The following is a 27,802-nucleotide window of genomic DNA, read 5'->3' as shown; positions in this document are numbered from 1 at the left end:
TGCCCCGCCTCTTGCTCGTTGACAGCCGGGATAGGCTACAGCACTCCCTGCAACCCTTGTGAGGATAAGTGGCCAAAAAAAATGGATGGATGAATGGAAACTGATCAGTTAATATTGTGCATTTTGCCATCTGCTTTGATGGGCTAAGATGAGGGTTAAAATATAGCAAATGAAACACTTTTATTTAAAAAAATCCGGTACTTAAGATTAGTGAACTAAAATTTAAACATTGAAAATTGATGTAAGTACAGTATGTGCAGTATGTTATGTGTTTTCTCGCGATGCTAAGCATTATAGCTTACATTTAATTACATGTTCAGAACATACAAGTACAGGTATGGACCGGACATTTAGCCGGAGCAAAATCAGTTCAGATGATTTGTAAAAGCCACAATTTCCATCTTTGCCTTCCACTCTAATTCAAAATTGGTGCCGTAAACGTTGAAAAGGGATTTTGTCCCTCTGACCTGTGTTGTTGCAGGCAGATACTGCCCAGTAATTCACCGTTAAAAGGACATACAAGTGGATACCAAGTTTCTCAAAAGTACTTCAAACCTTGTACAGTATTCCTAGACTAACAAACAGTTGGCTGGCATCATGCTATGACCAATGAGGCTTTGACATCTGCGAAACATGCGGCTTTCCATTTTTACTGTATTTGCCTGAGCATAAAATTTACTACCTTGTTGGTGAATGTCCTTGTCATCCTGAAAATCATCTGAAATAAAGTGCCCGAGGTATTTTTCATTTCATACATCAAGGCCCTTCTTGCTTGAGTGAAACATAAGGAAAAAAATGATTTCTGATGCTCTTTGGCGCGTACAATCATGATGTTACTTTTGTTTCCCTTATATTTGATGTCATATCGGTTACCATCCCGAGAGCGTATCGTAACTCTTGTGATTCAGCGCTCTACAGGAAGACCACCTGCATGTGAAAGTTAGATAACACGATTATCAATTTATTTATTGTTCCTTCTACATTTAGCAACACAAAACAACTTAACATCTTGGCTTGACTAACGCTACATAGGTACCAGTAAATGATTATCGGACACGTTTTGCTGAATCTGCATAATCTAAAGTAGTGTTTCCCAATCTTTATTGTCGGATTTTTCAAATTTTGGAATCGAGGGACCCAATTAGTAATCCTAATAAAAAGATATTTATTATTAAAACAACTTATTGTAGCTACCATTGACCGGAAAAAAAAAGAGTATTTAATCTAAATAATGACGTTTACTGGTTTGGGTTTAGCATCACTTGATTGACGTATAAATTGGTGCTTCCGTGACCTAATCTTTGATACGCAGAAGAATATGGATGGATTTATCCAGGAGGCACGGCTGTAGAGGGTTGGCCTCAGAGTTATGAGGACCGGGGTTCAAATCCCAGCCCGTCTGTGTGGAGTTTGCATGTTCTCCCCGTGTCTGCGTGGGTTTTTTCCGGGCACTTCAGTTTCCTCCCACATCCCAAAAACTTGCAACATTAATTGAACACTCTAAATTGCCCCTAAGTGTGATTGAGAGTGGCTGTATGTGCCCTGCGATTGGCTGGCAAACAGTTCAGGGTGTATCCCGCCTTGCCTTCTGCCCGTTGACAGCTGGGATAGGCTCCAGCACTCCCCGCGACCCTCCTGAGGATAAGTGGCAAAGAAAATGGATTTACTTAGTTCATGTGAAATCTGGCCCTATTTTGATAAACACAAAGATCGTCTGCTTTATGAATGGCAACTGGTGAATAAACAAATGAACTGTATTTTCTACTTTCTCGTGTAACAGGATTTAATTGTTCTGTCTGACAATATGGAGACATTTCCCTAAAAAATTTGAATATCATGGAAAAGTTTCGTCTTTGCTCTTGATAATACCCTATAGATTGTCAATGGGATGTAGATCCGCAAGTTGGCTGAGCAGTCAAGCACTACGATGGGATGGGAATCAAATCAGGTTTTAGTGCTTCTGGTGGTATGGACACAGGCCAGGTCCTGCTGGAAGATGAAATGTGCATTTCCATACAGATCCTCACCAGAAGGAATCACAAAGTCATTTAAAACATTTTGGTAGACATTTAGGGTGACCTTGGATTTAAGAAAGCAGGGTTTACCAACATCTGTACTGGAAATTCCACATAAATCATGACTGGCTGGCTATTTCACACTGGACCTCAAGCAGCTTGTGTTCTTTTGTTCACCAGTCTTCCTCCAAATCCTTGAACCTTGATTTTTGGATGAAATGCACACTTTGCTAAAATTGGAAAAGAGGACCTTGGACCACTAATTGAGTGAATTTGGAAGATTTCCTGTGGCACACCTGATGTCTGAGGACACGCTAATGTGCTGCGTCCTAGTGCCTGGGAATCACTGACTACGGGTCCAGATCAAACAAGACTTTGTTTAGCAATATAACAGATGCAAAATAGTAGAAACCTGTTACAGTATGAGTGAGTGACATCATTTCAAATATAAAACTCAAAATTAATTTGTATGTCCCTTTCAAAAATTAAAAATCATATCCATATCCCAGAATTTTGAAGATATAAAATGCAGTTTTGTTTTTTTTGTGTACTGTTTATTGTTAAACGAACACCCCTGACTGTGTCAAATTAAACTACCGTAATTTCCGGCCTATAAACTGTGACTTTTTTCACATGCTATCAACCCAGCGGGTTATGCAGTGATACGGCTAATTTGTGCATTTTTTTTCCAACGGCCACAGTGGGGCACTTGGACGGAAAAGGCAAGAGTGAGACCGGTGGAATATATGTGCCGAGGAAGTGACTTTTACCTGTATATTTTTTTTTTTAACCGGCCCTGTTAATGCTGCACTAGCATTAGGACTGTGCTAGCTTGTTCCCACTGAGTTACTGCCGTGTCTCAGTGATTTTTACCAGTATGTTTTTCTTAACCGGCCCTTTTAGTGCCGCGCTAGTGTTAGTGCTGCACCAGCGTTACACAAGTGCAGCTTATGTATGTACCAAATGGTATTTCCTTTACAAATGTACTGGGTGAGGCTTATAATCAGGTGTGCCCTGTGGGCCAGAAATTACGGTAATCATATTTACCTCTGTAAAGGTATTAATTTTCCAATTTTTTTATGGATCTCATTAGAGTACCAGAGGTGTAATCTCCTTTTAAATTCATCCCTGTCCCCACACATTTTTGCAGTTTTTTTTTTTTTTTTAATGGAGTAATGTATTTTCTTCTGTAATGAATGTGTAGGCAACGAAGCTGGAGGCGAGGAGGCTTTGGTGGGCAATGTCAACAAGCTGATGGTGACCCCGCCAGGGCACTCAGGAGCTCCAAGAAAAGGACATTTGGTTTTCGATGCTTGCTTCGAGAGTGGTGAGTAGCATTCACTCGTTAAGCACCACTCAGTGGTCTTCTCATTCATATGGCATATGATGTTGTTGACAATGTGACACAGATATCAAACAAATTGACATAGTGAGTACAGCGGATTTTATGTGACACTATTTTGAATGAAACACATTTTGTTCCCAATTTGATCAAAATCCACTAAGATTGACTGCTAACATCGCCCTATTGCCACAACTTGTATATCACCCTCCAATTTGTTCTTCAAGCTTGCGTGTTTTGTTTTCACGTGTTAATGTTACCTTCTTTTTACACTTGCATGACAGCTAAAAAATTAAAATGTCAGTTCATAGGTTTTAAAGTGAAGATAGATTGAATTACATTTGTCATTTCTCCTGGGGAAAATATTTTGAAGCGTTAACAATTCAGTCATTCTAATGGACTTGATAGTCCCAAATCAGAATTAAATACTGCAGCATTAAGTTTTTTTCTTTTACTATAGCTCTGAAAACATCCCACACACTGGTTCAACCTAACGCAGGTAGAACAATTATTAACATGCTTATCTAATATATTTGACTGCAGTTCTCAAATGTTTGCCTTCCCGAATTGGCTGCCTATTCAAACTGCAGCTGACAGTGAGATTTTCATTTAATTTAAAAGATATATATATATTTGCATGTATTAGCACAATCTTATTTGCCCAACCTCATGTCCCAGTCCACAAACTCTTTTCATTAAATTTATTGTATTTACATGCTCTGACATTTCCTGTTAGTAGAGTTCTCATATACACATACGCCACCTTTTTGTGTTTCTCGTGTTTTCTCATTCTGTGTTTATCGTGTGTCTCATTAGGCAGGAGACAGAACAATAATACTGGCAATCTGTAGACAGTTCACTGATCCCTGCCAATGATAATTCAGCAGCTGATAGTTATGGTAACTAAAACTCCAGCGATACTCTTTATAATACATCTTTATGGGCAGCTGTGTTCAAATTTATATCACAATTAGGATTGCTTTTTTTTTCCTCTCTAACTTTTGGCTATTTCCGTTAATAACATGTTAGAGGAGCTTAGACATTGATTAATGGGAATTGAGCTACCACATTGAGATCACCTAACATACATAACGTCTCCGGTTCCGGATGCATCCCCTGAATGATTTATGGAATTGATATTAATATCTCTCCGGTAAATGCATTGCCAAAGTTAGAATGGGGGATGAGTTGATGTTTGCCAGCTTGTATCAAATGAAAGGGATATCGTGTGTTTCATTAAAAAGATTTTTTCTTTCAGGTTTTCTTTTGACATGTCTTGATTTCAGTTTTGTTTAATGTTAGTGGGATGTGTTTCAAAAACTAAAAACATACATTGTGGTGTTCACACAAACTCAAAGTGCCGTTTTGATCAGTTAGTCATCCAAGTACTGTAATTTCCGCCCTATAAGCTGTGACTTTTTTCACACGCTTTCAACACTGTGGTTTATCTGGTGATGCGGCTAAGTTGTGCATTTTTTTTCTAATGGCCGCAAGGGGGCACTCGAGCGGAAAAGGTAAGAATGAGACCGGTGGAATATATGTGCCGAGGAAGTGACTTTTACCGGTCCGCCCCTGTTAGCGCAGCGTGTTACTGCCGTGTCTCAGTGATTATTACTGGTGTGACGGTCTGAGTCCCAGTGCTGAAAAGTCTCCTTGTGATTAATGCACATGCGTGTATATTTTTTAAACTTCTGGCCAGTCTGAACCATCTCCCATCCATGCCTCAACATGTGCCATTCGACAACAAGTCGATCAACGCAGCGAATGTACATATATGTGTATAACTTTTCATCAACTTTTGTTTTAAGTTTTGGTTAGGGTTTCGTTAGGATATAACGTATGTTAGCTCCCTCTATGTAGAAAAAGGGGAATTATGAGACCTGTAAGGGTCTGCTATTTTCCTTCGAGTTCCCCTGTTTATAACACATGCGGGTTAATCACAAGGAGACTTTTCAGCATGGGGGAGCGCTCAGACTGCCACACTGGTATGTTATTGTTTTAACAGGCCCTCTTAGCATGGTGCTAGCGTTAGCGCGGCGGCGCTAGCTTTAAATTCTCTGTGTACCGTCTTTCTTTGTAAATATCTTGTTTAAATCTGGGTTCCAATGTGGGCACTTGCGACTTTTACACAGCTGGGGCGTATGTATGTGCCAAATGGAATTTCCTTTAAAAATGTACTGGGTGAGGCTTATAACCAGGTGCGCTCTGTAGGCTGGGAATTACCGTAAATTTTCCCATAGTTAAGCGTCCCATATACATGACACATACCACAGAAGATAATCATTAGTTGTTGAGAAAATGGATGCATGGATGGATGGATGGATAATTTGGGCTGATTTCTCCATAGTGTTAATATTTTTGGAATTCCCAAATTTTGGGGGTTTATAAACTGTAAGCCAAAATCATGTGTAAATAAAGAAATAAATATTTTAAATGGTTAGGCTGGCGACTAGTTAAGGGTGTCCCCTGCTTCTCGCTGGAAGAGAGCTTGCATAGCCTCCTCCTGCGACCCTATTGAAGATAAGCGGTACATAAAACAGATCAATGGTTTAAATTGTGCAGACTGAATCTATAATATATGAAAGTTTCACTTTTTAATTGAATAATGGAAATTAATAAACTTTTCTATGATAATCATTTTTTTGTGGAAAGGATCTGTACCTGGACTTTTAATTTTGAGTTGGGTTAACAAAATAACATGCAATGTTTAGATACTTGTCAGGTAAGCTATTTGCCAAAGGAATGCAACCCAATTTACATTTAGACGAGGCTAAATTCACATTGTTGTCAGCCATATGCTTATCAAGCCACTGATGGACTTCAGTCCTCATTTGCATACGGTGGGTGTCTCAAGCAATAGGTCATTTCAAGGCATGAAATGCTTTAGATAGCAAATATATGATAATCGTAGCGGCAGTCTTCAACTTGACAACATTTTCTGCACATTTTCTACCACCCAACATGCTAATGCAGATTTGCCTCTGCAAATCGATATTTATGTCACTTCAGAAAATGCAAAGCAGCGCATAAACTTTAAGCTGCAAATATAAAATAATTGTCAATTGTTATGTGCATGAGTATTGTCATGATGCATAGATTCTTAAAAGCGATATGAAAACCTTAATTATTTTTAGAGTGGATTCCAAATGACATTCTTATCTTGACTTGTCATATTTGTTCCCCTCGCGCAGTCAAACTGTTTACATTTCCGTCTAAGTCCCAAATTCTTTTGTGAATGCCTCCTCTCGATGTTGCTGACTAAAGTGCCATCTGTTTTAACAAAGGATGACACTGACAGAGCAGGGTTATTGTTTTCCTGCACCTCTGGACTTTGCAGATGTAATTAAACACTTGCTGATTAGTCTGACTGCAGCATGCTGTCAGTGACTTGTTTTGTCAAAGAAATTCCCCAGGGGTGACAAATGTTTAATGGGGGCCCCATTGATAGGCACCTCGCATAGACTCATCTGTTTTTACAATCGATTCACTCAATAGAATCTAACTTACACGGCCGGATGGGGAACGGATATGCACACACTAGTTTCTTTATTTTGCGCTTCAATAATGAGTCTAGTCCTACTGCGTCTCTGGAAATAGATTCACTTGAATAAGTTGCAAACCTGTGTAATGACATTCTTTGAATCAGTCAGTGAGAAAACTGTTGAAAACATTCACACCCAATACATAATGGATTCTCTCATGTCCCATGCTACGCCACCCCCCCCACCCCCCACCATCAGATTTAGTGATGATGTGCCAAGTCGCTATTCATAATCCTGTTGATAGTTGACAGATAGGAGCACGGTTACAGTGTTAAAAAAATAAAGTTATTCTCATTTTGAATAGCTTTATTTTTTGGGATTGGGGGTGGTTGTTACTGCCACACTCGCAGCATGGTGTGTATTAATATTTATAATCTACATGACAATCATTTGTCACTGATGCACAGGAATCTGAGAATCCACACCCACCTGAAGAAATTAAAGAGAGTGCACACCTAATCTCCTTTGTGTCTGAATTTAACACATTCCTATAAATACACATTCTTTGGTTTTTAGCAAGTCTCCTTGAGGTACACAACTATGTATTACTCTTAAACTGACACTTAGTTTGACTCTGTTTTGGAGTGAAATATTTAAATTGCTTTTGTTAACACAGAAAAATAGGAATACATTGTAAACTCACAAGATTGAACAGTCCATTCTAGATATTGAGCAACCAAAAGTGCTATAAATTAATCACTTTCGGGGGGGGGGGGGGGGGGGGGGTAATGCAGTTAGAAAGCTGCTATTTTAACCCTCAAATCTTTGACCAAAGCTGAACTGCTCACTGATGCTCACAAACCCAATTTTTAATCATGACCATTCATTATGACATGTAGTTATGAAACTGTATCATTTTGATAAATTGTCACAGGGAACCCTGTTCAGCTGTAACAAAATAGCATTGCTACAAATAATAAAAAAATACCAAAATTAACCACCGATGCCATGTTGGCGGCATGATTTTCTTTTTTTTTTTTGTAACAAACTTTTACTACAACACTGTTTATGGTTTGAAATAGTCCCAAAAGTGCATTTTCGGTTTCGCCAAAATAAAATAACTTAAACAGGATGTTTTTATGGCACAAGCCAAAACTTTGACCACATTGCAGTTTTTCACTGTATATTGTATTTAAAAAACAAAACAAAACAGAAAAAACACCTCATAATAGCGCAGCCACATTGAACAGTCACCCAACCATTCTGCTTTCTGCTGTTTGTATTGTAGAATGCTTGGTACACACCCAAACTACCTGTGAGTTACAACTAATGCGGTTTCATCAACTCTAAGGCAGTGAAAAGAGGAGTAAATCACAGGAGAAAGATGGCAATGGGCTGGAGCCTATCCCAGCTTTCACCGGGTATGAGGCAGGGTACACCCTAAACTGGTCGCCAGCCAGTTGCAGGGCACTTGGAGACAGACAACAGTCGCACTCACAATCACACCTCGGGGTAATATAGAGAGCCACGTAGTCCCGGGGAGAACAGGTAAACTCCACACAGGCAGGGACGGGATTTGAACCTCGGTCCTCAGAACTGTGAGGCCAATGCCCAGTGAATCAGTGTACCGTTTGTTGAATTTGTATTGATTTGAAGAGAAACATATTTTTTAAAGTCATACTGTGTTCTGATAATGAACGGTGGAAGAAATTTTGACTTAATGTTGAACACATCTTTTTCTTACTTTTTAAAAATGTAAGATTTTAGTCACTGTATTTTAACCCTAATATGGATTCGAATATTTCAAATGTGTCAGTGTGCTTCGCTCCTCTTTTTCAACTTTTTTTTTGTAAATACCTGAAGCTTAGTGACCTTACATTGCGCTGACTCTTGAGGGCTTTCCAAGCGAATATCCATTCATCCGAATGTGAGGGCGTACTCCTGACATGTGATGTATTGAGTGGCACTCTGTCGCTCGCTCTCTCTTACATCTCCTTGGTAGCAGCGGAGAAGCTCCACTGCTCAAATGACTAAATTTCCTCCCTGCGCTTTACTTTTTACTGTTTCTCCCTCTGCTCTCTTGCTTTGAAGCCATGGGAATTCTCGAAAGATACTTAAATTAGCCCCGTTGCAGGACTGGCCATTTGCTTTTATAAGAGGCTAGCTCTTTATTATTACACTGATCATCCATCCATTTTCTTAGCCGCTTATCCTCATGAGGGTCGCGGGAGTGCTGGAGCCTATCCCAGCTGTCAACGGGCAGGAGACGGGGTACACCCTGAACTGGTTGCCAGCCAATCGCAGGGCACATAGAGACAAACAGTCGCACTCACAATCACACCTAGGGCAATTGAGAGTGTTATATTGTTGTTATATTGCAATCCACAATACTTTTAGACCTGCCATTAGGCATTAACTGTACATTTATTCCGCTTATTCTTCCTTAACTATATTATTCCCTATCATAACAGTTTGACTGGGTGTATAGTGAAGAAAATAATACATGGAGTGGAGGTGGACTTTTAAAGACGGACTAACAGGTCTTTTAGGGTCAGAATTCTAGCTGATAGACAGGTGTTCAAATAATTATTTGCAGCTGTATCGCAGAAATTGTTAAAAAAATCATACATTGGGATTTCTGGATTTTTCTTTTTAGATTATCTCTCTCACAGTGGACATGCACATACGCTGAAAATTTCAGATCCCTCCATGGTTTCTAAGTGGGACAACTTGCAATATAGCAGGGTGTTCAAATACTTATTTTCTTCACTGTAACTGTAGATTTATTCCCCTTATTCTTCCTTAACTTTATTATTCCCTATCATAACAGTTTGACTGGCTGTATCTCATGTAGCAATAAGAGTGACTAATACAATTTTTAACCCGTGAAATGAATAAAAATGGTTCATAGTGAAGACTTGAACGTGAACAAAGTTAGTCTTACAGAATTCAGTATGTACCAGTAGTATTTTATTGACTGTTTATTACCTTCATCTTTACTGTTTTGGTTTAGAAAGACTGCAAAAGCCCTTGCAACACAATTCAATTAATCAACATCAGGCTTGCCGTTTTTCATTTGTGCTCCTGCAATTCATAGATCAATTAGTTTTACTATCTCTCATGGGTTTTAATGAGGCTTACTTGTTTTCTTTCTTCTTCTTTTTTAATCAGCACAAAAGCAAGAAAAGCAAAATAAAGTCAAACGACACAGTGGAATAATCCTTCCTGACATTCCAACCGGTCGTATTGTGCCATGTCTAATGATTGAGTAAACATATTGGCTCCGTGGCGCTAAGAGGCCTCATCTGGGAGAAAGTAGCAGGAAAAATAGCCAGCGTCATGTCACTTATTTGTTGATGGCGCTGATAGTAGCAACACATTGTTGACTCAGCCAGCACCTCATCTTTGCAAATGTCAGCAAATACGAGCAGTCTGTTTTTGACGGACATTTCCAGTAATCAAAAGGGATGTTTAACTACGCATCCAGGTGAGATGTGTTGCTTAAAAAGTTTAAAAAGTTTGAGGCAAAAATATTCCGACAGGTGGATCTATAATAAGAACAGCACAATACAAAAGTCTGATTTGACTGCACGTATACAATGTGAAATTTTTTTTTTCTTCTTTGCCATAGGTTCTTCCAGCCATGTTACTAAAACCTATCACTGCTCTCTGATGATTAAATTCAATTTTTTAATTGTCTCTCATAATCTCCTATATGTGTTAGTATAAAAAAGGAGTAGTCTGTCATTGCTTGAATTTGCTTTTATTGTACGTTTTGGCCATTAATAAATGAAGAATGGTAAAATTAATGTTTAGTGTGACTTTGTCAAAGACCAAGACCATTTTCAAGTTTTTTGGCTGGCATGAACTACTGATATTACTTAAGTACTTAGTACATTACTTAATTCCAACTATTAACATTTTCACAATTAAACATTTATTATGCATTGCTTCGCTATGTTAATATGTCACAGGGATGGAAAGAAAGGTTGTGCACACATCTGGCAACATACAATGTATTTTGACCCTTGCTTTGACCCATTCTAAAACCGCACGCCTTCTTCTTCTTCTTCTTTCGGCTTGTCCCGTAAGGGGTCGGCCATGTATTTGAAGTCATCCACCCTCGCTATCTCTTCTCCCCGGAGCTTCACTCTTCCTCCTCCGCCCCTCTCATTCACGCACATATATTCTGTTTTACTTCGGCTAATCTTCATTCCTCTCCTTTCCAGTGCGGGTCTCGATCTTTCTAATTGTTCCTCCGCCTGCTATCTGCTTTCACTCCAGATCACTATCATCTGCAAACATCATGGTCCAAGGGGAGTCCAGTCTAACCTCGTCTGTCAGCCTATCCATTACTACCGCAAACAGGAAGGGGCTCAGCGCGGAACCCTGATGCACCTCCACCTTAAATTCTTCTGACACACCTACGGCACATCTCGCTGCTGTTCTGCTGCCCGCATACATGTCCTATACTATTGTAACATATTTCTCCACACACCAGACTTGCGCATGCAATACCACAGTTCCTCTCTTGGTACGCTGTCATCGGCTTTCTCTAGATCTACAAAGACACAATGTAGCTCCTCCTGACCTTCTCTCCACTTTTCCACCAGCATCCTCAAGGCAAATAATACATCTGTGGTACTCTTTCTAGGCATGGAACCATACTGTTGCTCGCAGATACTTACTTCTGTCCTGAGTCTAGCCTCCACTACTCTTTCCCATAATTTCATTGTGTGGCTCATCAACTTCATTCCTCTGTAGTTTCCACAGTTCTGAACATTGCACTGGTCAAGTAAATAAATGTGGGAGAAACTACGATTGATCTGAATTTAGTAAAGCAATTTAGTGCTCGACAGCATTATCAGTGCTGTGATTGTGTCTTTACCACAGAATAAATTATTATATATATATATATATATATATATATATATATATATATATATATATATATAATTTTAAATTTCAACTCGCAGTTGACTGAAGGACTCACACAGTGTGCACAGACTGAGCAGGACTTGACTGCTTAAACGTTACGCTTGTGCTTAGTTGTTTTGCTAAATCCTGTTGATGACTTTTGCCAAATGTCAAGCAAATGAAAATTATGTCACCCTTTTTTGATTGCAAATAATTAAAAGCAATGCATGATTCCCTTAAATGAAAATTTAAGACTCCGCATATACACATGATGAAATGATACACAAGAACACACTTGATGGTAGGATTTTAGCATGCTGCCCAATGTCCATCCATTTATGCAGACATTCCAGGGGTAAAGACTGAGTTTGGGGACTATAGTGACTGTGCCTCAAGTTGTTGTAGTGTCCACTATATTTATTCCTCAGATTTTTATACGTCAGAAATTTGACTTAGACATTGACTTACCCCCCTGTAGAATGAATGTTCTGATTATGAATTGGGCTTGATTCACCGAGTGTATTTCCACCTTTATTCTGATAAAGCAAGGGATCTTTTGGATCATGATCACAGATGGGTATGTCAGGTTACCCAACATTTTCCGTAAGTTACATTTTCTGTTGTTCCTTTTGTTTTTGTTCCTTTTTGTTTTTTTTTATTCAGTCTGACCTATTGGTTATTGGACAGTGATTTCTTGCTTGTCTTGTTTCTCTTGCCTTATTGGTTCCCAGTGTTCCTGAACTCATTACAGAGCAATCAGCCCCAGGCATTGAAGTGTGCACCCAGAGGGAGCAATAGCTGTAAATAAACACTACTGCAGGCTCTCTGATAACATGTTAGCCAGATGATAACAGGTCTTCTAAGTAGGTCTGTTGACCTTCTCGTTGCCTTGAGCTTGCCAATGACTCCTCAGGTCCCTCTACTTTTATCTTAGGAGCTTCTTCCAAGATAACTGTTGGGGAAGAGAGGAAGGATCTTGTTGAACCAAGATAATATGGGGGAGAGGAAAAATGATATGGTAGTGTCTGTGTGTGTGTGTGGTGTGTGTGTGTGTGTGTGTGTGTGGTGTGTGTGTGTGTTGTGTGTGTGTGTGGTGTGTGTGTGTGTGTGTGTGTGAAGGGGGGGATGCTCAAGGAAAAAGGTACACTACTGGGTAGATCCACCTTAACACTATCCCTGTCTTCGGCCCCTCGAGGTTTGACTGAATTAACTTGTGAATTATGGCATGAAACAAATTAGTTAGCATAAACATACAGCTAACCCATGATTTGAAGCTTGTGAAACAGATGAAAGTTAAAAAAAAAAAAATGCAGTTTTTCCGATATGCATGCATGGTGTTTGACAGTCGCAGGGCCAGAGCTGTGGGGCTAAAGCACCATCTGGATAAGATTGATAACACAATTAAGCCATTACCAATATGAGCGCATCACTATGACCCATTACTACACCAACCACTTCAGATGGATCACACTCGTCTAGCTGTAGGGCCTTTTGGAAGGGGGGAAAAAATACAATTATAAAAGGCTAGCTTGAAAATTGTGCTCTCTTCAGAATGTGAAGGCAGGCCTGTACATCATCAGATATGTGCGGGTTGCCTGAATTTCTCACAACTGTCCTCGGGCCCAGCTTTCTTCATCTATTTTGAAACGAGAAGCTCACTGGAGCATGGGTGGACTCATAACAAAATGACTTCTTCCCATTGTCCCATCTTATCATACACACTTATCCTGTTCCCCCTATATACTGTATAATGATTCTTCCAACATTTTCCACATTTGCAAACACTCATTATGTATTTGGCTGAAGGACATGACACGTAAGAGTCTCTTTCGCATTTAAATAACAGTGCATCTCTGTATGCTTTTTATCTGGTTCGCTGTATAATATCCAAATCAGGTTGCCGTTATTTTTCACCTCTAACATAGCTCAAATTGCAATCCCTCTGAACGACATTGCATATATGATCCATCTCTTCAATAATTTTGTGTATGTCTTAGGAGCGATTTTTTAACAGGAATTACAATTTCTACAAAAAATGCACTATATGCCCTTGGATGAACTGGCAACCAGTCCAGGGTATAAACCGTTTCCTGTCCAAAGTTAGTTGGGATAGACTCTGCTTACCATTGAACTAAACTACTTTAACGCTTTTCTTGGAGAATAATTGTCAGCTAAAATCTTGGAGCTAATTGTGTGACCTTAGATGTTTTATGCTCTCTAATTCTCTCTCTCCCTATGTGTGTGTGTGTGTGTGTCTGTCTATCTATCTATCTATCTATCTATCTATCTATCTATCTATCTATCTATCTATCTATCTATCTATCTATCTATCTATCTATCTATCTATCTATCTATCTATCTATCTATCTATCTATCTATCTATCTATCTATCTATCTATCTATCTATCTATCTATCTATCTATCTATCTATCTATCTATCTATCTATCTATCTATCTATCTATCTATCTATCTATCTATCCTAATCTAATCTAATCAAAAGCCTGCACGGTGGATAAGATGGCAAAGCGTTCTGAGAACCCAGGATAGATCCTGGCCCCACCTGTGTGGAGTTTGCATGTTCTCCCGTGCCTGCGTGGGTTTTCTCCGGGCACTCCGGTTTCCTCCCACATCCCAAAAACATGCAACATCAATTGGACACTCTAAAATAAATGCCACTAGGTGTGATTGTGAGTGCGGCTTTTTGTCTGGATGTGCCCTGCGATTGGCTGGCAACCAGTTCAGGGTCTACCCCGCATCCTGCCCGTTGGCAGCTGGGATAGGCTCCAAGCACTCCCTGCGACCCTTGTGAGGATAAGCGGCGAAGAAAAGGGATATATATATATATATATATATTATATATATATATATATATATATAATATATATATATATGTGTGTGTGTGTGTGTGTGTGTGCGCAATTTACTGTCTTCAATTAACCTCCCGTGCATGTTTTAGGGATGTAGGAAGAAGATGTACTAACCAGTCGGTCACCGTGCCGGGAATATACTGTATGCGTGTGTATGCGTGTGTGTATATATATGTGTGTTTAGTGTAATTATAATGGCTGTTAGGTAATTTGTAGAAACTTGGAAGGTGACCTCTTTAATCTCGCCTGCAGATGAAGTGATAAGGCATCAAGGGAGAAGGCAGGTTTTAAGAAATCATGAGGCGGTAGATTGATGTTGCCTCAGTGACAACCTGCCTTCAGACGAGCAGGGAAGAGAGAAAGAGACAGACGGGGGGAAAAAAAACAGCCGTTTAGCTGCAGGACTAAACTAAACCTCGACACTATGGCTGCTGGCTTGAATCAATTCTGTCTTTATCAGTCCCCTTCGTCTGTGTCCAGGAGTCCTGCCCACACTGCAAAGGAGTTGAAGATGGGGATGGATATGTTTTCTGTTAATGAAATTGAACAGGGCAAAAACGGGTTTAAAAAGGTGCCTGGCTGCAGTCCCTCAGCGGTACAGAACTTCTTTAATCTCAGGTCTGCTGTTTAGACAGGTTTGGTCTTGTTTGTGCCAGGTCATATTCAGGGCAGACCCATTTATATATGTACATACACAAGATAAATAACTCATCAATTACAAATATTTTAAAATAATTAAGTAACCATTTTTATTTGGTCAAAACATATTCATCTTGTATTTTCCAGCCAACAGTTGGGCTCACTTTAACATCTGCTTTTATTAGGAGGTAACGCTGCAAACAGTCCTTTTCATTTGGAAACAACTGGCTATTACCACGGCAAAGGCCGGACGTGCGAGTGAGTTCCACCTCAGGCCTCGGGCATGCGGGACTGCCGCCGCTGCTGTGTGATGATCCATCTGCATGGCAAAAAGCATCCATCCAGTGGATGGCTACAGGCCGGCCCATTGTGTGGGCTGAGCACTGTGACTGCTCCCTCTTGTACCTCTATAATGGGATTACATTAGGCAGGTTCTTCTGCTCCCTCTTCAGATGAATTTCTCAAATGCACGCACATGCGCACACACACACATATAGTATGCTGCATATTTGTATGCTGTTGCACCTCGTGATATTGTCACAATGCATAATGAGCCCTTTAGTGAGTATATAGAGCGTGCCCGAGATACATTTCACCAATCTTTCTTAATCAGTCATCAATTATCAATGCATTTTTTTTTTAAGTATTTATTCCTGTGACTGGGAAATCTGTAGTTTAAGACATTGTACTCCTGTTTCCATCTCTGTGCTGTATTGAGCAGACCTGCCACAGGGGAGCTCTGTGAGGATGTTGCGCGTTCTTCCATAGTTGCCCTCATGTTGTCTAGACAACAGAATAGTTCAGACTGCCTGAAGGTAGCTGAAATAGACGTGACTCCCGTGACCCTTGTGAGGATAAGCAGCACAGAAAATGCATGGATGAATCTACAATGCCTCTGCTGGTTGCTGACAAGTAATACTTGTTGCCTCAATTGGTTCAAGACAAGGTTAATGGTGGACCCTTTGGAGCTGTAATAACTTCAACTCATGTGGGAAAGCTTTGTGCAAGGTTTAGGAGTGATTTATTATTATTTTTTTCTATGGGAATTTTTGCCCATTCTTTCAGGCGCATTTTTGAGGTCACACACTATTGGACGAGAAGGCCTGGTTCGCTGTCTGCTCAAAATCAACACAATGGTGTTATGTTAGGTTGTAGGCAGGATTTGTTGCAGGCCAATCAAGTTAAATATAGCCCAAATTCTCTCAACCATATTTTTATGGACCTTAGTTTGTGCATGGATGCACAGATATGATGTAACAGGGAGGGCTAATCTCCAAAATGTAGAACTCTGTATGCTGAAGCATTTGTAATTCCTTTCACTTTCCCAAATTTGTAAGAACAGTTTTGAGATTGCCCCTTCCTGTTCCAGCATGACTGTGCATCAATGCAAAAGTCAAGGTTCATAAATACATACAGTAGATGAGAGCAACGTTCCCTCTAATTTTGGACGTGTCTGAGCAAACACGCTAAGCCTGTGAGCGCCCCCCTTGACCACTGTGAGCAACATCAGGCGTATGCACAATGGTCAGATCGGTGTTATCCATTGACGATACATGCCTCATTAAAATATTCAGATTACAGCATTTACATTACCATCTGAAAATTTTAAGAATTTTTTTTTGTCTTTGCAAATTTGCAATGAAAATGTCGACAAACAAAATCAAAATCATCAGCTAATCAAACCAAGCCAACTATGAACTGTAAATTTTAAGTGTCGGTTCCAACTTTGTTCCCTTTATTTATTTTCAACCCACAATGATATCCCTGTCTGTTTTTCTGGGTGTAAAACTGAATTATTGTTTGCAGAATATCTTTGGCAATAAATGTTGAAAGCTGAATGATGAATGAACCTTAAAACAAACAGTTTTAAAGTTTATGTTATGATGTCTCCTAATTTTAAAATAAAGAATTAGCTTTTTGTGCACTGTATTGTCTGTGCTTTCATCTTCTGTCAGACTGCGGCAAGGTGGAATTTTAACATTATACACCATCTCGTCATGTACTTTGGCTTCAGACTAGACATATTTATTCAAAAAAGAGAAAATCTCGTCCAGTTTCACCACTTTTTCTTCATTGTTATTATTATTATTCACATACTCTGACATTCATTAAAGCAACAGTATTTCTTTTTCTTTTCTTTTTTTTTTAATTATTATTATTTTTTTTTACTTTTGCCATTATTATCAGAGTAAACATAAGTGGTGGCGTTTGTACCCCTTTAAGAGCCGGAGGTGGGCGGTGTCAGGTAAAAAAGGAAGTTGAGTGTGTGGCATGGTGTGGCTAAGCACCAGCTTGTTAGAGACTGAGTGCTGCCTCTATATTTAAAAAAAAAAAAAAATGTCAGGCCCTGGTTCACTACGCTGGATCGGTTTTCATGTGCACTATAAGTGCACAATTGCCCAGGTGCACAGCTTAGAGGGAACATTGCATGACAGAGCATAAATACAAACAGTAGACGAGAGAGTTTGATGTGAATGAATTTGACTGGCTTGTTCCCCCACCGCATAAAAGACTTTACTGTACTTCTTGAAATTTTTGAGCGAGTGCAAAGCTTTTCAGCAACAGGTTTCTTTTTTCCCCCCATCTTGTTTAAAAATGCATTTGTATGTAGCCACACAATAAAGCAGTTGGTGTTGGTTTGATACTAAATGACATCGCATTGATTTAGATGGTCAGGTCACTCGTTCCGCCAAAGTGTTTGAATGTGCAGGTAGGAACCATAAAATTAAAACAGGGATCAATGGTGTGTCATATCCTTGCTGCTTCACGGCCTCAACGTGTAATTCAGACTCGGAGGCGGCAGACATCTCTCATGTCAGGCCCTCCAGCTCTGGACTCAATAACCTAGCCGCCCGTGGCTGCTGTCTGTTGTTACCCTATATACTTAAGTGTTCGAAAGCAGAATACGTAAAGATGCACATTAGCTTTCAAGTGTATATTCGTAGGAATTGTACTAGTGATGAGTTCTTACTAGCTGTGCCTCAAGACGTGTTAAGAGGATCACTTTCTGACACAATCTTTGGTTGCATGAATGCCTGGACTACTGCATCTAGCACAGACCACATGTTCCACAACCTGGCTTACCTGATAAAGATTAATTTATAAATGTCATCCATCATACAATTAATTTGTTTCAAATTTATTTGGTGCATTATATGTAAAAAAGCTTTTGAATACTGTCTTTTTTTTTTTAAAGCAAGTTCTACATATTCTAGTAATTAATCTGAATGTATGATCTGCATCATTGAACTGAGCAAAGACTTTGTTTTCTATAGAGGATGATATTTGGGGGCTGTTATTGACATGCTCTTTTTGATTTTTACCTGCCCCTGTTTGCTCTATGAAAGATAGTCTGTGATGACAAAACTGCAGTGGGGCAGCAATTTCCAAAATTGCTTGGAACTAGGTTGCAACCCAGCTAAAAAACCCTGGTGTAAAGTAACCATAGAATGTACAGTACAAGAAGTAGGGATGGAACATAAAAGTAGCTCATTAAAACTCCAATGGCTGGAAAACTAAACAATTGGGAGGTTAACCAACATTTTTGACAAAAATATGCTGAAAAAAATCACACATTTTAAACGTCACACGTCTTTTAATGACAGCGCTACATGAGACTGAGCGTAAACCAATTTTGTTCTTTCTGTGACAGAAAGGGTACTAGTGATGACAAAGAAGATAACTGTGATAGCGACCATACAATGGAAGTTATTGTGAGATATAAAAACGGCAACGTGTTGCTACATTCAGGGCGTGTTTTAATTAGTTATTCCACACCCAACTCTTCCAGTTATGGTGCACAGTCTTCGAGGAGCAGAAAAAGGTTCCACAATGCAGAAAGCGTAGAAATTCCCATAATTCGGGGATCCTGATGTTAGAGATACTCAACTAATATAGATACAGTATACAACTAAATGATGAAGACATCTTTTATTGTATTTAGCACTTAAACTCAAGTGATGCGATGTGTTCTTTGCAGTTCTTGTAGTTTTGATGCTTTTATTTCAAGTTTCCCAAAGTGTGTGTCAATATCTGATATTCATAAATTTTCCATTATTTTCAAGAAAAAAATTCACTGCAGACATCGAAACAGCCGTTAGAGCTTCCTTTGACTGTGACTGAAGTTGTATTCACCATCCTTCCTTAAGATCCCTTCCAACTTTCTCACTAGTGTTATGTTCCTTTTTATTTTGTAAATGCATACAGTACTCGACTTTAGAAAAGGTTCAGATTAATTCATGAAGTATATTTTTTATGTCAGCATCCAAGTCATGCAACTACTCCCTTATTAGTAAAAAAATCTATTGAGAGGGTTCTTTTCCTGGCAGTGACTTACCATTAGCGCATGATGTGAAAGCTTTAAGTGGGTGAGCTTCAAATGTGAAAGTAGAACAGGCATTGTCTTTTGTGGCTATTTCATAGAATGCTGTTTATAAAAAAATGTTTATTTTCATTTATGAAGTAATGGTTGCTCTTCTGTGGGTGTCCTTGTATGGGAAGAATACGCGATGCAAGCTAAGTAGTGGATTAGCTCCGTCTCGTGGCAGCCGGAGCGAGACATTGTTTGACACTGTGTTGCTTAGCCCGTCTGTCTATAATCACATGCGTGTATGCTCGTCAATGTGTGCCACAGCTACCTGCTAACCTTGTGAAGTGGCAGGATTTGTGAGTATATGTATATAAGAGCCAAAATCCATGACGCCAAACTTCTATCTGAGAAGCTAGTGGGTGAGCACCAAGAATTTGAGACCGCTCCAGGTGTTTGGGGGAGAACAAAGTAAGTAGTAATTGTCTCCAGCAATCATAAAAAAACATCAGAGGAGATGTTAGTTTTGGCCAAAATGTGTTTCCTTTATTTGTGTTTTGTTAGATTCTGTAACTCGGAAATACAGTATATTTCGCAAATCAAAATAAAAGTCTTGATTTTTTTTTTTTTTTGCCATTAACATGCTCCATTAATTACTGTAATTTCCGGCCTATGAGCCGCAACTTTTTTCACACGCTTTCATCTCTGCGGCTTATGCGGTGATGTGGATAATTTGTGCATTTTTATTAACGGCCACAAGGGGGCACTCAAGCGGAAAAGATAAGAGTGAGATGGTGCAATCAATGTGGTGAGGAAGTGACATTTACCAGTATGTTTTTTTTTTTTTTTTAACCGGCCCTGTTTGCGTTTCGTTAGCACAGCGCTAGGGTCTTGCTTTTGTGTTACTGCTGTGTCTCAGTGATTTTTACCGGTATGTTTTTTTTTTTTTAAACCGGCCCTGTTAGCGCCACGCTAGCATGTTTCTGCTGTGTTACTGCCGCATCTCAGTGATTTAGGTATGGTTTTATTTTTTTTGTTTTTTTTTTTTTATCGGGCCCTGTTAGTGCTCTGCTACTGTGTTGCTACTATGTAACTGCCACGGCTGTTTTTTTTTTTTTTAACAACCCTGTTCGTGCTCCCGTGTTGTTGCTATGTTAAGCTCAGCTAAGGTATTAAAACTTTGAAAACTCTTTCTTTGTAGCATCTTTCTTTGTAAATATCTTGTATTTCATTGTGGGTTTCAATGTGGGCACTTGCGGCTTTTACACAGGTGCGGCTTATGTACTGTATATAGCAAATGGTATTTCCTTTACAAATGTACTGGGTGAGGCTTATAAGATGGTACACTCTGTAGGCCGGAAATTACGGAAACTCATTCATGTATGTATTGATCGAATATTGGTCGATTCACCTTTGCAAATCTGAATAGGAAAGAACTAATCCAAGCATTACTTTCTTCTATGGATTTGAAAAAAATACACATGATGGCTTGTATCAGGTTTTCTACCTGCTATCAGTCCTTTTTAAGATCTCACAATTGAGAATGCTAAGTTCTCCCCTTTGTGTTTGCGTTTACTTTGACACTACTCATCAATTCTGTCTGTGCCGCAAGAGTATCTTCAACATACGTATCCATGTTGCTTGGACATAAATCAGAGACACAGATGAAGCTTACATTTAGAATTTAGAACGACTGTCATGTAGTCATCTACCTACCACCCAGTTATCGTCCAGACAGCTTTGAGAATTGGAAGCGGGCAGCTAATTCCCATTGGATTAATTATAATTCCACTCATCATCTTTTTTCCTTTGTTAGTGTATAATATGTCTGATATGGACAACTGAAGCCTTTTATGTCAGTTGGTCTTTGTCATGCTCAATTGCCCTCTGTGGGTTTTGTATTAGTGTGATGAACTTGTACATGTATCTCCATACAGTGGATGAAATACATACATTACAGCGTACTGTATTATGAAATTGAATAAACTTAGCCATTTTGGAAGAAGATATGCATTTTAGAGCTTTGCTAAAGCAATGTGAAATGGGCTATAGATAAAAACCCTGCTTATGTAAAGTCTTATGCTTCTGCAGGGAACCTTGGCCGTGTTGACTACATCAGTGAATTTGAGTTTGACCTCTTCATCCGGCCTGACACCTGCAATCCCCGGTTCCGGGTTTGGTTCAACTTCACTGTGGAGAACGTCCGAGAGACACAGGTTGGCATTCTATATTTTGAAACTCGGCATCAAAATACTCTGAGGCACCATAACTAATGTAGTCATTGCTTAAATATATATTGTTTATATATTGTGCAATAATTATATACAGTATTGTTCAATCACCCCAAATCACAAGTACATTCAGTATTTGCTTCTGTATAAATTAGATCTACTATGCAGTCGTAATCTGATGCAATACTTCCTGAGCATTCATAGCAGAAAACACTTTTTTCGTGTTGTTGATGGAAATATAATTAATGGGACACAAAATGCAATCAAAAGCTCATCTCTGTTTCGAAATCTGATTTAATGTTGCACGTGTGGTGCCAATTTCTATTTTGACACATTGTTTTCTATACATAGTAAATAGTTATACTATTAATATTCTGTCATCCAGCAACATTGCAAGGAAACGCACACATTTTTAATTATTTTAATCAAATTGTCTTTTTTTGTGAACCAGTGTGTAGGGAATCATTGATTGGGAATCACATTACTAACATTATTTAAAGGTTACATAATTTAATGAAACAAAATTGAACATTGATTGTACACACTGTCAAATTAAACTTTTCTCCCAACATCTATTTGTAAGTTGTGTACAACAAGTCTCCCCCCACTGTGTTGAGGGAATCTTCTTTTTCCTGCATCAGTTCTTGTCACAGTCTCCCGGGGAGATTCTGCCACTGGCAAACTGCGAGCTTTGTGATTGGTGGACACAAGTGGTCACATGGCACAGAGATACACTGTATGTGATGAGAGTTAACATAGCTTGAGGAGGGGGCACAGCAGGGTGTGCTATTTAAATATGACTTTGCTGGATAAGAAAAAGGTAAAATTGGAAACATTGGCAAGAAATCCTTACTTTTGTGATATCATTTTTCACGGATAATCTTGTCAGGCTTAGATAAGAACAACAACAAACAGACAATGCAAAGGAGCATTGCAAGCACAAAGAAAGCGGTGAGTGAGTGACTGAGTGATTGAGTGAGTGAGGACGATGCGAGCGAACGAAGATCAAATAGATTGGGATACTGAAAAAGGCAAAAATAAGGATGAATCTTCACCATTCTGTTGTGCCTGTCTTCTTGTGGAGTGCCCAACACGCCCTATCTGAGCCTATCAGGCCAATCAGCCCATCTCCCCGCAGTGCTGTAGTCAGCACTAATCACATTTTATGGCTCTGAGATGAATGGGAGGCCCTGACTTGGAGCTGAATCGATCCCAGGGCTAGATAGGCCAGCACCGGAAGGCTGCAGCTCGGGCCAACAGGATATTTGCTGCTGTAGCAAAATGACAGAAAGTGTGTGGGAGAGACTGATAGAAAGGGGCTCGGGAAGGGAGTACACAGAAAAGGCATAATGTTATTCATTTAAGTGCATAAAAATACATTATACATAATCGCACATTCCGCCGCCTGCTTACATATTAAAAGAACAGATAACTACCATCTATTTCTTGGAAAATTACAAACCTCTGTCATAGAATTGTCTTTCTTATCGGTCCTATGTCCTTCTTCAAAAAGACCACCTTGAATTAAATATACTCCAGTTGACACTTGTATTTTTCTTAATCTATGTACACAGAATATCTTTCTATTAGATTGTCACCCCAATATCCAGAATTCACTTAAAAATCCCAACAGTCCTGCAATACAAGTGCAAACATATAAAAACGATAATAGAATGAGTATGTAAAACAGCTAAGTGCAGTTATGTGAGGCGATGCTGTTCTATGGAGATATCAGCCTGGTTCCATGAGAGAAGCAGACTGGTGGAGTGTTTCATCCAGCTAAGCTTTGCTAACTCTCAGCCTGAACCAGGGGAATGGGGAACAGTAAAAGCCCGTGATATTGGAAGTGAGATGGCTATTTTGAAGGAATGTAAGCTGGTGAAACAGATTTGGTCTGCCTCAATCAGCTTAGAAGCTTTGTTGAAATTGGCTACACCGTAGCACCGGTTATGATGGATGGATGGTTGGCTGGATGAATAGCCCCTCTTCCGTCTTGTTTTTTTCTTCTTATTTCCATTTCCTAAACACTTGAAAATTCTCATACTCGTTTTGGTTTAGTTTCTTGCTACGCATGGGCAAAACACACAAAAGTCCCCAATCGGTTTATATACTTCTATCCCCCACTCACCCCCTTTTTGTTCCCTACTTGGGTCATAACTGTCTCAATTTGCCCCTGGTGCTTTTTCATTGACAAAAACTGGTATTATGAGGTAGTGTTAGGTACTATTTGTAGCACTTCATACCATATGTGTAACGTGAACCATTGCTGGCTGCTCATTGGTCCACCAGATCCAACATCTAGAAATGTTCCTTACGACATGGTAAGCAGACAGAAAATTTAAAAGATGGGTTTGAATTGCAGGAATTACCACTGTTCATGTTAACAATGTGGCGGCACGCTGGCTCAGTTGGAAAGCGTTGGCCTCACAGTTCCAAGGTCCCGGGTTTGATCCTGGACCCGCCTGTGTGGAGTTTGCATGTTCTCCCCGTACCTGCATGGGTTTTCTCCGGGCACTCCGGTTTCCTCCCACATCCCAAAAACATGCAACATTAATTGCCTCTCGGTGTGAATGTGAGTGCGGCTGTTTGTCTCGATATGTCCTGCGATTGGCTGGAAACCAGCTCAGGGTGTACCCCGCCTCCTGGCCATTGACAGCTGGGATAGGGTCCAGCATTCCCCCTGACCCTTGTGAGGATAAGCGGCTAAGAATATGGATCTTTCTGACTAGTCATCAGTGCATTTTGAATATTTTGAATTTTCATATAAGGTACCTACAATTTAATTTTGTCTAGTTAAAACTCAATTTAGGACAAATCATGTCACTTTCATCATTTGTCTATGGTGTTTTATTTATATTGCAGATATCTATGATGCAATTTTTACTAGTCATAATTTCTGATTCGCAAATCTGCCTCACAGTTCTGAGGACCCGACAATTTGGCCTCATCTTTGCAGAGTTTGCATGTTCTCCCCTTGCCTGCATGAATTTTCTGCAGGTACGCCGGTTTCCTCCCACAAACAAATATGATAGCTTCATTGAAGATTAAATTTCTTGTATAGGTGTGAAAGCGAATATGAATGGTTGTTTATTTGCGCTCTGCGAGCGGCTGGCAAACAGTTCAGGGTGTACCTTGCCTCTTGCCCAAAGATAGCTGGCATAGGCTCGAGCACGCCCACGACCCTAGTGAGGATAACTGATTCTGAAACTATATGACTGAATGAATAATTCCAGTTAGAGATACAGTATTTATAACTTCATGTCACCCAGTTAAAAACTTAATGCAGAATATTGGAAAAGGGACCTGTCGAAGTTCAACTGAATTGAATTAAAGATCAAATATCCTAAACTAGAATTGTGACTAGAAAGAATCAAAATGTAAATATCAATAACTAGAGTTACCGATACTATATCTATGATTCGATTGCAGAAATCTATAATCCATATACCAGATACTTGCAACTAAACTGGAAATACAGTATTTGTATTGACTTACAGAACAGTGTTTTTATTCATGTAAAGTCCTATTTTAAGAAACTTTCCAAACAATGAATCCATCATGCGGCGCACAGTGTCTGCTTGCTTCTATCTTGAAAAAAAGTTCATGTTCTAAGTCCAAAGTAAGTGAACCTCAGCAAGCAAGTTCCCGTTAGCCCCATTGCATTTCATCCTCTGCCTATGTTATGGCCAGAAAGTAGTGGATGAGTTGATATGACAGCCCATTGGGCAAGTTGATATGCCATTCCATTCTGCTGTAGGGGTGTGCTAAATGTCAGGCTCCGTGAAGGGTACGGCTGTGAGCTATTATCATTGGGGCCTTCAGGGAGCCATTCATAGAAGACAGGCAGTAAAACCTTGCACCGAGCACCTTCAACTCGGATGATTTGTAAGCCTCACTTGCCCGGCGAAAGCACAGTACGGTTACTCACCATAACCAGGGAAAAGGATGAACCGGTGCACGGTATTCTATTCTGTACCTTCAATTCCCAACGGGCCACCCTTTGCTTTAATGTTGGAGACATAACCCACGAAATATAATTCATCAACAGTGACATTATGCAGTCTGACACACTCGATTAGTTAGAACACTGAGCATGTAAGGCTTTCCTACATTGTTTGCATAATCCACACCAACACTCCTTGTGTACCATAACACCATATAGTATTTTTATATGGACAAAATGAATCCGCGCCATTATACCAAGAAGAAGGGAAAATTGAGGAACATATGGAGCTCACCTTTTGAAGTTATAACAGCTTCCAATTTTCTGGGAAGACTTACAAGAAGTGTGTGTACGTGTGTCAGAGAAAGTGAGAGAGAGAACGTGTTTGTGTGTTCATCCAGAAGCTCGTTTGTGTGGTTCAGAGGTCACTGATGTTGGACGAGGGCCCGGTTCACAATCTGTGTGATTTTTGATTGGATTGAGGTCGAGGCTCCAGAGTTCATCCACTCCTAAATCAGCTTTCAGGCAAGTCTAAAGAAAAGAGTCAGAGAATTTTGAGAAATAATAGTGTGATCCTAATAATTTTCTTTTCATAATTAGACAAAAGCTAGATTTTGATCAGGATTAGACAATCTTCTTCTTCTTCTTTTCCTTTCGGCTTGTCCCGTTAGGGGTCGCCACAGCGTGTCATCTTTTGCCATCTTAGCCTATCTCCTGCATCTTCCTCTCGAACCCCAACTGCCCTCATGTCTTCCCTCACCACATCCATAACCTTCTCTTTGGTCTTCCTCTCGCCCTTTTGCCTGGGAGCTCCATCCTCAGCATCCTTCTACCAATATACTCACTCTCTCGCCTCTGAACATGTCCAAACCATCGAAGTCTGCTCTCTCGAATCTTGTCTCCAAAACATCCAGCTTTGGCTGTCCCTCTAATGAGCTCATTTCTAATCCTATCCAACCTGGTCACTCCGAGCGAGAACCTCAACATCTTCATTTCTGCCACCTCCAGTTCAGCTTCCTGTTGTTTCTTCAGTGCCACCGTCTCTAATCCGTACATCATGGCCGGCCTCACCACTGTTTTGTAAACTTTGCCCTTCATCCTAGCAGACACTCTTCTGTCACATAACACACCAGACACCTTTCGCCAGCTGTTCCAACCTGCTTGGACCCGTTTCTTCACTTCCTGACCACACTCTCCATTGCTCTGTATTGTTGACCCCAAGTATTTGAAGTCGTCCACCCTCGCTATCTCTTCTCCCTGTAGCCTCACTCTTCCCCCTCTACTTTTCTCATTCACGCACATATATTCTGTTTTACTTCGGCTAATCTTCATTCCTCTCCTTTCCAGTGCATGTCTCCATCTTTCCAATTGTTCCTCTGCGTGCTCCCTGCTTTCACTGCATATGACAATATCATCTGCGAACATCATGGTCCAAGGGGATTCCAGTCTAACCTCATCTGTCAGCCTATCCATTACCACTGCAAACAGGAAGGGGCTCAGAGCTGATCCCTGATGCAGTCCCACCTCCACCTTAAATTCCTCTGTCACACCTAAGGCACACCTCACCATTGTTCTGCTGCCATCATACATGTCCTGTACTATTTTAACATACTTCTCTGCCACACCAGACTTACGCATGCAGTACCACAGTTCCTCTCTTGGTACTCTGTCATAGGCTTTCTTGAGATCCACAAAGACACAATGTAGCTCCTTCTGACCTTCTCTGTACTTTTCCACGAGCATCCTCAAGGCAAATAATGCATCTGTGGTACTCTTTCTAGGCATGAAACCATACTGTTGCTCGCAGATACTTACGTCTGTCCTGAGTCTAGCCTCCATACTCTTTCCATAACTTCATTGTGTGGCTCATCAACTTTATTCCTCTATAGTTCCCACAGCTCTGAACATCCCCTTTGTTCTTAAAAATGGGAACTAGAACACTTTTCCTCCATTCTTCAGGCATCTTTTCGCCCGCTAGTATTCTGTTGAATAAGTTGGTCAAAAACTCCACAGCCATCTCTCCAAATTGCTTCCATACCTCTACCGGTATGTCATCAGG

General features: G+C 40.0%; 1 protein-coding gene across 3 annotated transcripts in view; it reads left to right on the top strand.

The window, feature by feature from the left end:
• LOC133503111 (BEN domain-containing protein 5-like) overlaps window positions 1-27,802 on the top strand; it is a 278,787-nt gene that overhangs the window by 2,764 nt on the left and 248,221 nt on the right. For all 3 annotated transcript variants that reach the window (XM_061824322.1, XM_061824321.1, XM_061824323.1), the window contains exons 2-3: window positions 3,220-3,342; window positions 21,661-21,785. In XM_061824322.1, coding sequence (XP_061680306.1) covers window positions 3,270-3,342; window positions 21,661-21,785 — 198 coding nt within the window. In that variant the 5' untranslated portion in view covers window positions 3,220-3,269. The remainder of the gene's footprint in view (window positions 1-3,219; window positions 3,343-21,660; window positions 21,786-27,802) is intronic.

This window comes from Syngnathoides biaculeatus, chromosome 7, assembly GCF_019802595.1.
Source record: "Syngnathoides biaculeatus isolate LvHL_M chromosome 7, ASM1980259v1, whole genome shotgun sequence".
NCBI classification, from domain to species: domain Eukaryota; kingdom Metazoa; phylum Chordata; class Actinopteri; order Syngnathiformes; family Syngnathidae; genus Syngnathoides; species Syngnathoides biaculeatus.
The sequence above is the reverse complement of the archived record's forward strand: the minus strand, read 5'-3'. Positions and strand labels throughout refer to the sequence as shown.